The 14827-nt window shown below is 37.6% G+C and overlaps 2 protein-coding genes across 2 annotated transcripts; both read left to right on the forward strand.

Moving 5' to 3' along the window:
• The first annotated feature begins 4962 nt into the window (after window positions 1-4962).
• LOC110097698 lies at window positions 4963-8517 on the forward strand. Its single transcript, XM_020824229.1, has 3 exons — window positions 4963-5114; window positions 5358-5852; window positions 6768-8517. Exons 1-3 carry the CDS (start codon window positions 4963-4965, stop codon window positions 8515-8517), a joined length of 2397 nt encoding a protein of 798 aa, XP_020679888.1.
• An 877-nt stretch (window positions 8518-9394) lies between these two features.
• On the forward strand, window positions 9395-13286 carry LOC110097711 (disease resistance protein RGA2-like). The gene is made up of 2 exons (XM_020824246.2): window positions 9395-9854; window positions 9943-13286. Exons 1-2 carry the CDS (start codon window positions 9549-9551, stop codon window positions 13135-13137), a joined length of 3501 nt encoding a protein of 1166 aa, XP_020679905.2. The 5' UTR covers window positions 9395-9548; the 3' UTR covers window positions 13138-13286.
• Window positions 13287-14827: the final 1541 nt, after the last annotated feature.

Below are 14827 nucleotides of genomic sequence, written 5' to 3' on the forward strand. Positions count from 1 at the left end.
GCGCTAGAGAGAAGAAGTTGGTAGTTTACATCGACTATATTCTATAGTAGGCTCTGTAAAAAAGAGGTTTGGCTAAAAGGCTGGCCTTCCCTTTTCTTGTTGAAGAATCAAACTATTGCCTTGAACTTGTCTAAGTTCAACTATTGCCTTTTCTTTTTGAAAAAGCACTCCCGGATATGAAAAATCAGGTAAATCTACTAGCTGTTGAAGCTACAGCTCGTGATGATGATAGTGATTAGCGAGATGTCTTACTTTTCTTATGCAACATCTTTTGCTTATTCTCCTTCCACGACGCGCTAGCTCCAACTCAAAAGAAAATCTGCCAGTAAAGCGCGTCCACTGTGAGGGGCGCCCCCATCCCCATAGAAAGAAGGACGCCCGAAGTAGATCCTGAGGCACGTTCTTTTCGCGGGAGGGGAATAGATTCAAGAGTCAGAGTCTCTTTTACCCCCTTCTCCGATACCTACCCATAAGACGAAGATTCCTTACCCTCTCTTCCTAGTTGGAAATGGAAGACTTTCGAGATCGTGATAGGAAGAATTCAGTGTCAGAGTAGAACCGGACGAGGGAGAGCTTTCCTCTAGCAAAGAGGCAAAGAGCTTAAGAACCGACTAGGATCTTTTGGTTTAGCCAATTGAGTTCCACTTGCAAAGCCCGTAGCTTGAGAAAGGCCCGCGTAGGGATGGGAAGTGGCTAGAACAGGGGTAGCTGGAGCAGCAGTAGATTCGGTTGATCCAGTAAGAGATGGTTAGATGGATAAGGCAGGCAAAGTATCTGATAGTCTCACCCGCACCATAAGCATCTGTAGTAAAGTCTTCATGAATTAGTGGTTAGCGCCCTGGGAAGCATACCAATGAGTTTCATACCTAGTAAGAGAGGGCTTAATCTTGTAGAATACCTTTCCCTTGCATTGATAATACATGAAACGATTCTAGCGCCTTCAGTACAGAATCGAGATGAAGTAGTTTACTCGTAACCTCTTTATCCAATCGAATAACCGTCCGTTGAGGTTTTCCCCCATACCCGTCCCAACTCTCAAAACCCGTATCTGAGCACGCAGCAGAGATTCGTTCTTTAGCCGGCCGGTGAAGCTACCGGATAGTATCCAAACTACTGTACCTGAACAGCTCATTTCTCTGGAGGAACATGCCGAGCAAGTTCTTGCCTCCTCTTCCTCTACCTATCTCGGGTAAGCTACATCCATACATAGTATAATCCTCTGATTTACTGTACTAGGTACGGAATCTTAGTCCCAAGAGTTCTGCAGAAGCGGGCTTAGAAAGGGCGGTCCTATATCAACTTAGTTGATAAAGGCAGGTAGTACGACTGACTTTCAAAAGCTATCTTAATCACGACGTTCTTAAAGGTTGTAGAGCCTACACTTAGTTTCAAAAAGGTTGGTATTAGCATTAGCACTCGTAAAGGTAGAAAGGTAGATATGTAAATAACTTAGTCCTTGAACTAGGGATAGGGCCTATTAATCAAATTCCAAGAGAGTACCAGTACTATACTAGTGAAGGAGGAAATCGTAGTCCCACAGGATTCAATGAAGCTATGCCTTTTTCCGGACTAGAAGGATATTCATTCCTTTAGTTAGAGAGCTGAATGGAAGGGAAGTCAAGGAAGGAGAATACGGAAGTTATAGACTACTCAGTCAATAGATCTTAGAGGACTGGGCACTGTGCAATCTAATCTATTAGTACAAGACTGGCTATTGAAGTCAGAGACTCTACTTATGCTTGTGGAGGGATGTAAGGACTACTTTTCTGAATATTTCATTTTTGAGCTCCTTTCTTTATCCGATCCGGCCCGAAAGGAAAAAGAAAAAAAGAAGTCATGAACCAAACCCCAGTTTTCAGGCTCTCATGAAGCCTTAGGGCGAAAGCAATTATTCCTCTCACATTGGGAACTTCGCTAACTTCCTAAAACACTGGAGACTGAGGCGCATTCGCAACAAACTAGAGAATTAGGTATAGGAAGAATAGATCTAGCAATACAATCACCAAACTATTAACACTTCCAATACCCATACCTGCACCCATACCAGAAAACCATTTCGTCACCACGGAGCATAACTGCAACTCAAACTATTACCAGAAAGACAACTAGACTGGCACGCCACCTATACGGGCACGCGTACTCTTTCCAAAGCTAAAAGCACCTCCTACACTTGAGAACTACTACGCATTGGAAACGAAGCAGACAGTTCCTTTAGTGCATTAGACCTGGAAAACTCGACCGGAGGTGCTTTCAGGAGTCTTATTTACAGGAATAATGAAGAAAAGACAAGACTGCCGATTCCCCTTTAAGTAAGCCACTCTAGTTTCAGTTTTCACTTTCACAGTTTGTAGTTAACATTTTCTAGGACGCCTTAAAAGAAAAAGACCACCCATGCGAGCATAATAAGACGCCTTGGAAGGGCCTAACCTTCTGGGTAAAGTTAGCCACTAGAAAGAGATTCCTTGGCTCCGGGAATAGGAAGACTTCAACTTTACTGGCATAAAGATTGAGTCTAAGACTAAGGCGTGCGTACCACGTACAGCACTAAGAACACCGACTACGGATCCGGATCACTTCCTGGGACTGAGGGAGGATTGCTATTGTTACTTACACCTCCGGTAAAGGAAGAATAGCTATTTACTCTACTGACAAGATGGGTGGATTCCCAACATTAGCCAGCCGCTTAGATACTAAACCCTACTAGCCAATTGCAACCCTAGCTGCCAAAGACTTGCGAATACTCATGTTCTTTTGTACCCTGCTAAGGGTGGGTCAATCCTACTAAGAACCATGCTAAGGCTTCGGGCGAATATGACCTTATCACTTTTGATTGTATAGTTTAGAAACCCGCCAGATACAAGTTTTGAAAAGGAAAGACATTCTTCAACGAGTGAAATCGAAACAGCAAGCAGCCCCCTCCCTCCGACCTCCGTCGCCTGCTCACTACAGTCCCTCCGTCCTTCGTCACCCGCCAACTATGATCCGTTTGACCTCGGTCGCCCGCCGACTACGGTCCCTCCAACCTCCGTTTCTTACCAAATATGATCATTTCGACCTCCGTAACTCACGAACTATGTCCCTTAGACCACCGTCGCCGATCGAGTACAGTCCCTCCGATCTCTGTTGCCCACCAACTACGATACCTTCAATCTTTATCACCCACCTACTACTATGATCCCTTGTGAAAATAAATATTATTATGTGAAAATTAATATTGAATATTATGTTTACTTATTAACATTTAGCTAAATTTAATATTATTTGAAAATTATTAAAATTTAATTAATTTTCAGCTATATTATTTTGAGGTTTTAAGAGAAATCGCAATCAGCTTTTGCTAGTATATATGATGGAAAACGTAAAAAAAAATTTTGTTTAAACAGAAAACTCAAATATCTTATTTAAAATTTTATTTTTATATAAATTTCTTCTTAAAAATATATTTAAAATATTTAATTTACAGTTAACTTAAAAAAAAATATAAGGTAAATAAAAGTTATAACTATTGCGGCGTGTTCTTGACTTGGAAGCGCGCTAGGGTTTATTGAGCTCTGCTAGAGTTTATTGGGTTTTGTCGGCGCTTCCTTTTTCCGGCCGTTCGGCCGGGATGGCACTTCCGCAGCTGGATTTTCCTCCTCTTCAATGCAACACCATCCTTGGAGTCCCTTCTTCTTCTTCTCCCAAACTTCCTTCTACTTCTTATGCCAATAATCTTATCGGAACTTCTCCTAATCCTGAGGACTGGCCGATGTCCTTCGTCAAACCGGAGAAAAAATTATCTTTTGGCTCCACTGATCTTTCTGAAGGGCAATCTTTATGGAACCTTTCCCTCGTGGGTTACTCTCTTGGACCCCGCCCCTACTATGAGCGTTTAAGGCTGGCGATAGAGAAAGCCTGGAAGCTTAAAGGTTCTCTCTCCCTTCTCTCCTTAGCGGATGACTTTTTCCTTTTGAAGTTTACCTCGGTTGAAGATTATGACATGGTGTGGTCCAGGGGACCTTGGTTTTTACTGGGAAGACCCTTTATTCTTCAGAAGTGGAACCCTAGGTTCCAGTCGAAGAGAGATGAATCTGCTGCAATTCCGATATGGATTAAAATCCTGAACCTTCCGCTTGCTCTCTGGACCCCTTCAGGTATATCGAAAATTGCTAGTTATATTGGCATTCCTCTTTATGTTGATGCTTTGACGGCAAAAAGAACAAGGCTTACTTTCGCAAGAATTTGTGTTAAAGTGGACAAGGATGCTATCCTTGCTGATGAAATTTTGATAGATCTTGATGGGGAGGATATCACTCTAAAGGTTTTTTATGATTGGAAACCAATTAGATGTGAAGGCTGTGGATCTCTCATTCACTCTTTTGCTATCTGCCCGTCTAATCCAAACCCGAAACCTGCTCTCCCTCCCAAGCTGGTTCTTCGGGGTAGAAGCAGGAGCAGGAATCCAAACTTCAAAAATGGTCGCAACCCCTCGCAGCATATGAATCCTCAACCGTCCTCTATTCCTGGACCTTCTCTGGAATTCTCTGCTATTCCTGAGAAACAGGGGCCACCTCCTTCCACACTTCCAATCCTTGTTGAAAAGCCAATTAATGTGGATCTTACTTCTATTCAGGATCCGGTAGCTGACAACCTCATTGAAACTACTATTCCTAATCTTAATCTCCCACAAGCCGAACCTTCTGTTGCTGTTCCTTCCTTGGCAAACACCCGTTTGCTTCCACCTCAAGTTCTCCTAGCCAACAGTTTTGATTCCCTCTAAAATGACAATTTGGAAAATCTTATTGACAATTCTTTGGAAGAGGATATCTCCTCCTCTTCTAAAACTGATGAGGAACATCATCCCCAATCCTCCAATCAAAAAGACACTTCTTCCTCCTCTAAAAAAGGAAGTCCTGACAAAACCTCTCCCCCCAAAAAGCCAAAGGCAAAAACGGCCAAGAAGGCCAAATCTAAAAAGTAATCATGTCCCTTCCTTTTATTGCAGCTTGGAACGTTAGAGGGTTTAACAACCCTATTAAGGTCAAGCATTGCAAAGACCTTATTTCTGCTTTCAATCTTAAGCTTCTCTGTATTTTAGAAGCCAAAATCCATGATGCTGCTTTGTTTGATCCCTGGTTTTGTTTCAACCATGAGGTTTTTCAGAACGAAAAATCTTGTCACAATTTTTCTTATTCTACTCCTGGTAGAATCTGGATTAAGTGGGATCCCTCTCACTTATCTTTCACCCCCACCTTCTTTTCTTCTCAACTCATCCACGGTTTGGTTAATGCCGGCTCCCTCCCCCCTTTTCTTCTTTCTGTGGTTTATGCTGCTAATCATATTGAGGATTGAAAAATACTATGGGATGATCTCTTAAGGTTGTCTGCTAATTCTGACCTTCCATGGATCATCATGGGAGACTTCAATTGTTATAGAAATGATACTGAAAAAGCTGGAGGAACCAATTTGTCTACGGACCGTTTGGGTGAATTGAATAACTTTATTTTTGAAGCTGGCATTCAAGATCTGGCTTCGGTGGGGTTTTTCTATACTTGGTTTAATCAAAGAGTGGACTTACCTATTCATATCAAGCTTGACAGGATGATGGTTAATACTAAATTCTTGGAAGCCTTTCCTAAAGCTTACTGCAAGGTCCACTCCTTCTCTGGTTCAGATCATACACCGCTTATTCTCTATAATTCTATCTCTAGAAAGCTTCCTTCTAGATTTATGTTTAAAGATTACTGGACTAAGATTGATAATTTCTGGATGGAGACTCAAATGATTTTTGAAAGGGCTCCTACGGCTAGCCCGATTGCTTTCTTCTTGGAGAGTTTGAAACTTCTTAAACTAGCTATTAGTAAATATAAATGGTACTCTTCCAATTATATTTCTAATGCTATTTTACAATTGAAGAATGAGCAAGCTCTTTATTTATCTGATTTACAAGGAGACCCTCTTAACCTGGATTTAAATAAAAGTCTTAAAAGTACTACTGACCATCTCATTGCTTATCAACATGCTTGGTTCTCCTGGATTTCCCAAATAGCCAAGGCTCATTGGTTAACTCAAGGTGAGGATGACCTTGGGTTTTTATATGCTAAAATCAGATCGAGAAAAAATAGGAATTTTATCAACTCTCTCTCAACTGCTACGGGTGTAATTTCCTCCCATGAAGGTATGGCCATGGAGTTGATTAATCATTTTAAATCTCTTTTCAATGCTCCCCCCATCCACTACTTTTTCCTTCAACATTCCGGTGGGAAATTCTGTTCCTCTAAGCATGATGGATGATTTAATGAAGCCTGTTTCCAATGAGGAGATTAAGAAAGTGGTGTTCTCTGGCTCTTCAAAATTGGCTCCGGGTCCTGATGGATTTTCTTTTTGTTTTTTTCAAAAGACTTGGCATATTTCTGGGTTTGCCCTTTGCAAAGCAGTTAAGCATTACTTTACTAATGGTATTTTGCCTAGGGGGGCCAAAGCTACTGCTATCACTCTTATTCCAAAAGGCACCCATTCCAACAGCATTTCGGATTTCAGGCCTATTTCCTTGTGCAATGTTTTTTATAAAATTATCGCTAAGATTATTGCTAATAGATTGAAGCCAGTCCTCCCCAACATCATTCATGAAAGTCAGGCTGGTTTTATTTCTAAAGAAGCTCTACCGATAATATTATTCTTGCTTCTGAAATTCTGAGAGATTTTAACAAAAAAGGGTCTAATTTTTGTGCAAAATTAGATATCAAGAAAGCTTTTGACTCTGTCTCTCATGCCTTTTTGATTAGCAGGCTTAGGCAGAAGAGATTTCCTGAGAACTTTGTGAAGTGGATTCATGGTTGTATTTCAGATGTGCATTTTTCTATTAACCTCAATGAGGTTTTGGAGGGGTTTTTCAATTCTTCCTCTGGGCTGAGACAAGGTTGTCCGTTATCTCCTTTGCTTTTCTGTATTGTCATGGATGCTCTTTCCCTTTCCCTTGAATCTGGTAATGGCAAACCTTTTATTGGGCTTACAAAAGAGAACTTTAATTGCAGCCACCTTATGTTTGTTGATGACCTTTTAGTGTTTGGGCTTGCTTCTATTGATAATGCCAAGAACTTATCTGATGTTCTTCTTGCCTTTGGGAGGGCCTCGGGTCTTCATGTTAACACTAAAAAAAGCTCCATTATTTTCCCTAGAAATTTCCATTTGGCTGATCAGATTTCTAATGCCTTAGGGATCACTCAAGTCGAGAGCTCCATTGTTTACCTTGTTCTTCCTATTTCTTCCTCCAGACTCAAATTTTCTCACTTCCAACCCCTTCTGAGTAGGCTTTCTACTCTACTTGCGGGTTGGAAAGTTAAATTTCTTTCTTTTGCAGGTAGAATCCAATACTTGAAGTTCACTATTGCAAATACTATAGCTTATTGGATTCGTGGTGCTATTATACCGAAAGCTTGCTGCAAACTTATCAATCGAATGTGTTCTAGATTTCTTTTCTTTGGTAACTCTTTGGAAAAGAAATTACATATGGTGGCTTGGAAATGGGTTGCTAGACCCAAAATTAAAGATGGCTTGGGTCTTGCTTCTTTTGAATCTATTTATCACAACATGGCTTGTTCCTTCATCATGAGAATGTATAATAACTATAGCCTGATTGGCTCTTGGTATAGAGCTTTCTATGGCTCGGTTTGGAAATCACCGCCAGCTTCTGCTTCTCAGTTCAGGAAACTTTTTTGCCGCACGGCTGATTGCATTTCTTCTGTTATCTCCTTATATGTGAAGCAAAATAGTAACCTCTCTTTTCTTTGGAACCCGTGGTGTGATAGTAAACCTTTAGCTGATAAGTTTTACTCCCCCTATTACACTCATTCTAAGGTTAAGAACTTCATTCTTAATAATAATTGGGTTATTCCTGATTGTATCCCCATTGAGGTGAAAGACAGTATTGTTAAGACGGTTATTGACGAGGATTGTAAACCATCTATTCTTTGGCAATATAAACAAAATCCTATATCCATAAACTTTTTAGATTTGTTTCATGCTAACTTGGAGGATGTTGCTTGGAATAAATTCATTTGGCATAAAGGTTTTGCTCTGCGTTTTGCTTGCTTCACTTGGATGGCCTTGTTAGGGAAGTTAAAAACTGCTGATAATCTCATTTCTAAGGGTATTCAAGTTAATGCTGGTTGTATTTTTTGCTCGGGCCACTTGGAATCACATTCTCATGTTTTCTTTGAATGTGATTACTCATTCTCTATTATGACTGGACTGTTTCCCTGCATGAATACCTTCTACTTAAGGCCTAATATTATGCAGACTTTTGATTTCTTGAGCAACATCAGATCTCATGTGAAAAATGAATGCAATTTATGTTATATTACTGTTGCTGCCATGGTTTATTTCATTTGGCGTGAAAGGAATAGAAGAAGGTTTTCTGGTGACTGGATTAGCCCAAACGATCTTAAAATGACTATCATTCATGCTATTTTGGCTAAAGTTCAAAACTGGAAAAATTTGGATAAAATTAAGCCTAAGTTTTTGGAAATTCTTGGCTGATTTTCTTTTGGGGGAGACAATTGGTTTACTGGATGGCTATGGGGATTATACATTCATATTGCTTAATCTCTTTTTGCTGAGTTTCTGGACGGCTATTTTTTGGTTATTCTGTTGGTTAAGCATCACTTCTATTCAACTTTTTTGCATAGACTGGCTCTGTCCAGCTTCTTTATAGCTGGAATTTTGTAGCTGCAGAATTTTTGGGACGATGATGAGCAGGTCTACATCTCTCACGTCGCCTTGGACGGTCTTCTGGCAACCAGGTTGGTGTCATTTTAGGCACAGTGAGGGTCCTGCTTCTCGGGCAACCGGTGCCTTGTGTTCTTCGTGGTTGGTAGTAAAAATGATGATGGCTTTGAAGCCTTTGAGATGTAGATCATTTTCCTGAGTCCAGTAGATTTTTCTCTTTTTCTGTTTTTGATTTTATTCTGGTTTTGATATAGTTGATTTTCTATACTTATACTTTTCTTTGTAACTTTTGGTGTTTAATACAATGGCTACGCCCCAAATTCCCCCCCCCCACTTACCCATTTAATTCATTTTATTATGGATTAATGCTTTTGAATTATATCAAGATGAGAGCTATAATATTCAAAGTCATTCATTTATTTTTATAGCAAATTGATTGAATTTAAAATCTTAATAAAATTTTTTTATAAGTTTTCTTCTTGAGTTATAAAAAAAAAACTTTACTAATTATATATTTGATATTAATAATTTTAATATATTAAAAAAAAGTTAAAATCTGCCCATTTAACTCATTTAAAAAACTTCAAATTTTTATTCAAATTATTCAATTATATTATATAAAAGTATAAATTAGTATCAAATTATTCATCATAAGTTAAAATTCATTTTTCTTATTTTATGACAGAGACTACGCGGCAGCTTAATCCTCTCTCAGAGTCTCTCTCTCTCTCTCTCTCTCTCTCTCAATTATTAGAGAGTATCTAATCTTCATCTCTTCCAATCAATCTCTATTTCTCTTACTGTTCAGTTGTTCTGCTCTCTCTACCTTGATCATCGGTGTCATGGCGGAATGGTTTGTTGGTCCAATCATGGAGAAGATCATCAACACTTGCTCTGATTACCTGGAAGAGCAAGTCGGATGGCAGACGGGCTTGAAGAAGGAGCTTCAAAGGCTGCGAGAGAACCACCCCAAAATCCAAGCTGTCGTCTTTGCCGCTAACCAAGCACAAATTAGCGATCAGAACCCAGCTCTCAACAAATGGATATGGCAGCTAAGAGATGCTGTTGATGAGGCAGATGATGTGCTCGATGAGTTTGAGTACATGAAGCTTAAACAACAGCTGACCAAAAACACAGAAGAAACAAAGGTGCGTTCTCTATCATCAGCTACCTATTTGATACTGGTTGCAAATAAATATATTTATTTTATAATCTATTTCTCTCTAATTTTATCAGAAAAGAAGGGCGTTTTCCAACGCGAGCTTCCTGATTGAAAGTGCTTCGAAAATTCGCAAAGTTGGCAAACGTGCTTTCAAGAATGATCCCAACTTGAAGAGGCTGGAGGAGGTTGTGCAGAAACTAGATAACATTTCAGCTGGGGTTAGTAATTTTCTTCATCTTCTAAATATCGCAAAGCAGGAGCAGCAGGAGCAGCAGCGTGAGTTGTTCGAAGCACGTGAAACAGGACCCTTGCCTACAAATGATCTCATCGGTAGAGGCGAGGCTAAGGAGTTTGTTATGCAGTGGTTGAGGAAGCCATCAAATGAGCATCGAGGAACTGATTTGTACAGAAACATTTCTCTTCTGTCTATAGTGGGCCATGGTGGTATGGGGAAAACAACTCTCTTGCAACATGTCTATGAAGATGAAATGACAAAGGAATTTGATCTTAAAATGTGGGTTTGTGTTTCCAACAACTTTGATGTGAAAAAAGTCATTGCAGATATGTTGGAATGTCTTCAAAAGGAGAGGTTGGAGGCACTTGGGGCACTTCAAAAGAGTCTCCAGAAAGAGGTGAAATCCAAAAGGTTCTTACTGGTCCTTGATGACGTTTGGGAAGAGGAGGAGGAACGGGATAAAACTAAATGGGGGAATGTGCTCGCCCCTGTAGCTTCTGGAAGTTTTGGTAGTAAGATTCTGGTAACAACTCGAACGGAGTCAGTCGCACTGATGTTTCAAAAAGTGATTAAAGACAAACAAAAACCAATGAAATTAGAAGGCTTAGAGGAGGAAGAATGTTTGGAGCTCCTCAACATCCATGCGTTTGCTGTAGACGATCTTGATGATCAGAGAAAATTAAAATTAAAATCAATCACTACAGAGATAGTTAAAAAGCTTTCAGGGTCTCCTTTAGCAGCAAAGGTCATATGCGGTGATCTGAATTCTAATTTGGATGAAGGACATTGGAGACGAGTTTTAGATTCTGTTCTTGAAATAATAAAATTGGGTGAAAATGTTATCATGCCCGCCTTAAGATTGAGCTATGTACACCTCCCACAACCTCTAAAAAGTTGCTTCACATTTTGCTCCATATTCCCACAAGATTATAAATTTGATAAAAATGATTTAGTCCGACAGTGGATTGCATTGGGTTTCATTCAACTGTCTCATATTCAAGGAGAGATTCTGGAGGATATCGGAGGAAGGTATTTTGATGTTTTGGTTAAAAAAAATTTCTTTGACAATTTTGACAACAATTTTGGATATTATTATTATAAGATGCATGATCTAATACATGAATTAGCACAATCTGTTTCCAAAGATGAATGCTTAAGAGTTGAGGATAGTAAAAAATTGCCTTCTCCAATTCCTAAGACTCTTCGACACTTGTCTATTCAAGCTGAAAATCCATACATCTTAAAAGAGATTGGGAAGTTTAAATATTTGCGTTCTCTTTCCTTGTTATATCTACCTTCTTATCAGAATATTTGTGCACTTAGTAAAATATTCAAAGCATCTAGAAGCCTACGCTTATTATGCATATGGGCTCCAAACTTGGAAATAATACCTGAGGAGATTGAAAATTTGATACATCTTCGATACTTAGAGATTGATTGTCATAATTTGACTATGCTACCAAGATCTCTAAGTAATCTCTATCACTTGAAATACATAATCTATGATGAGAGTAAAAGGATCATATATGATGGATCAATAATTTTCGGTCAATCTAAAGGTGATGATTTTTTACCAAGTAACATTCATAACCTTTCAAACTTGTGTTACATGAATTTGTACCAGAATTTTTCCCAGAATTTTTTTTCATCGATATGTGGGATTGGGAAGCTAATGTCTCTTCAAGAATTGGAAATGTTTGATCTTAGAGATGTGAGTGGTTATAGAATTGGGGAGCTCGAGAATATGAATGATCTTTGTAAATTAGGAATCAATTGCCTTGAAAATGTTAAGAATGAAGAGGAGGCTTGTAGTGCCAAATTATATGCCAAGAGGAGGCTCACAAATTTAACCTTATGTTGGAGTAACACTGATTCGAGGAACATCAATTTAGATGAGAAGGTGCTCGACAACCTTCATCCACCAACATGTCTAAGGAATCTGAGCATAAAGGGTTATTGGGGTGCAAGGTCTCCAACATGGATGAACAATGTCAATCCGATCTTCAGGATAGAGAAAATCGAATTGACAGATTGCTTGGAGTGTGAAACTCTTCCACCTTTTGGACGACTTCTCTTCCTCAAGTCACTGCAACTTGATAACATGCCGAAAGTACAGTGCCTCGAAAGTAAATTTAATGGGAATATTGATACATACCGTGCCTTTCCATTGCTAGAGGTTTTACATATTCGCAGATTAGAAGCATTAGAGGATTGGTTTGAGGCAGGAGTAGCTGCTGAAGATGGATCTTTGTTTCCTTGCTTGATTAAACTGGAGCTCCAAAACTGCCCGAAGTTGAAAGAGTTGCCCTCTTTGCCTTCTAAGCTCAAGAGCTTCAAGATGCGATCTGCGGCGTGGACGACTTTGAATTTTTGTAGCAATTCGAATCCTATCCCCCTTGAATCATTATGGGTCTTTCAATGTCCAAACATTACATCTCTTCCTCTGGCTGATGAAATAGCAAGACTTGCAGCACTAAGATCCTTGTCAATTACAAAGTGCCCCAATCTGATCTCTCTGGGAAGATATCGAGAAGTGGAGACCACTAATAATTGCCATCTCATGCTCAGCTATCTCTGGATAAGTGATCCATCGGTGTTGCTAATGGAGCCATTGAGAAGTATCACCTCCTTAAAAGAGCTGAGTATTTCGTCAAATGATGAGGTGGTTTCATTTCCAAATGAGGCGGAGCAGTGGTTTCTCAATAACAGGTCTTCTCTTTCTGAGCTGCGATTTTCAGGTCTCAAATCCTTAGAGTCTCTCCCTTCAACTTTGGAAAGCTTATCTTCACTGCAGAAACTATCTATTTCTAATGTTCCTATGCTTCAGGAATTACCGAACCTTCCTTCCTCTTTAGAATATCTAAATATTTCTAATGTTCTTATGCTTCGGGAATTACCGAACCTTCCTCCCTCTTTGAAATATCTAACAATTTATGGGAAATGTCATCCAGAGTTAAAGGAGCGCTATCGAGAGGATGGAGGCTCCGATCGGCACAACATTGCTCACATTCCTTATATCCATATTTCTACCTAAGCAAACTTCTTTTTACGTACGTACTTATCTTATTTGTTTGATATCCGTATTTTTTAATGCAATCTCAGCATTAATCAGTTTGTAATATTTGATGTACTCAATTTTATTTATGTATCACTCGATTTACTCAACTTTATATATAAATATATTCTTCTTTTAATATTCCCTTATATATGTCATGGATTATTCACAACTAAAATTTAAATAGTTCTTTTTAATTTTTTATTGATTTCTCGAAATGAAATCATTATTGAATTATTATTTAATTTTGATTTTATGCTTTTGAGTTTGCAAAAACAAAAAAATATTAATGATCAGTCATCTTTAATCTTTTTTTTTTTCAGTTTTAGCAACCTTGAAATTAATTTTATTTATTGATTTATTTATTTTTTTAGACACAGGCTAACTTCTTATCTAGAAGAACTGGAAGTGGAAGCTGAAGCAACGGCTCTTATTTAAAAATTTTATTGTCATTGCACCAATAGCTATAATTTGAACTCATTAATTTTATGATATAAAAAAAAAAAAGCACTCTTAATGCCCAACAGTTTCTATCTTGCATTACTGCTCTTGATTATTGCTTTACAAGAGTTGTATTAAAAATAAAAAGATTAAGGTTTTAATATTTTTAAAAGAAAATTTTTAGTAAAAAAATTATAGTGGAAGAAATTCTTATACTAAAAAGTTGTGTTTGAAAGAATTAATAAATACATTTCAAATAACGATTAATAAGTCTTTGTTTGTGACAACTGACAGCTTTCATATTATTTTATAAAATAGGTTTTTAGTATAAAAATTACAACTAAAAAAAATTGTAGTAAAGTGTTGTTTTCAAAAGCAGTAAAAAAGTTATTCCAAATTACTAATAACTTGCCTATATCCCCGTAACCACCAAATTAATAAGTAATATCATTAATTTATTGAATATATTGAAACATTTTAAAGCTTGTTAATATTTATGGTGTTTAAATCTTAATTCATTTATATAAGCTTAAGAACTTAATTAAAACACATCCAAATGAAAACTTCATTACAATTTATTAACAGATTTAATATTAACAAATGAAAAAATTTTGAACTCGCAATCCTAAATGTTTCTCTTGTAAATTTACCATTAAGAAACTCTTTAAAAAAATACCATTGTGTTATCTGAAAGAAGTAGAAGAAGAAATGGAAATTGAAGCAATGGCTCTCATCTAAAAATTTTATTGTCATTGCATCAATGGCTGCAATTTGAACTCATTAATTTGATAAGATAAAAAAGGAAAACTATTATTTATTCACAACAGTTTATATCCTGCATTATTACTCTTCGCATTGTTGCTTTAGAAAAGTTGTGAAAAATTTAGTAGATTAAAATGAAAAGATTTGAGTTTTTTTAATATTTTTAAAAGAAAAAACACTAAAAAAATTGCTTTTGATAGAATTAAGAAATATGTTCCAAACGAAGCCTAACAAGTCCTTGTTTGTGATAATTTTCATACTATTTTATAAAACAGCTTTTTAGTATAAAAACTATAACTTAAAAAAATATATGAAAAAAATATTTTTAATAGTAAGAAAGCTATATAAATGATTGACGAATTACTAATTTTTGTTCCTAATATTTAAAATGAATTGCCAGTTTTGATTATTATGGGAAAAAAGTGTCAAAAGGTATTGTAATGAGATTATAAATAGTAAGAAAAAA

The sequence above is a fragment of the Dendrobium catenatum genome, unplaced genomic scaffold, assembly GCF_001605985.2.
Source record: "Dendrobium catenatum unplaced genomic scaffold, ASM160598v2 fragScaff_scaffold_669, whole genome shotgun sequence".
NCBI classification, from domain to species: domain Eukaryota; kingdom Viridiplantae; phylum Streptophyta; class Magnoliopsida; order Asparagales; family Orchidaceae; genus Dendrobium; species Dendrobium catenatum.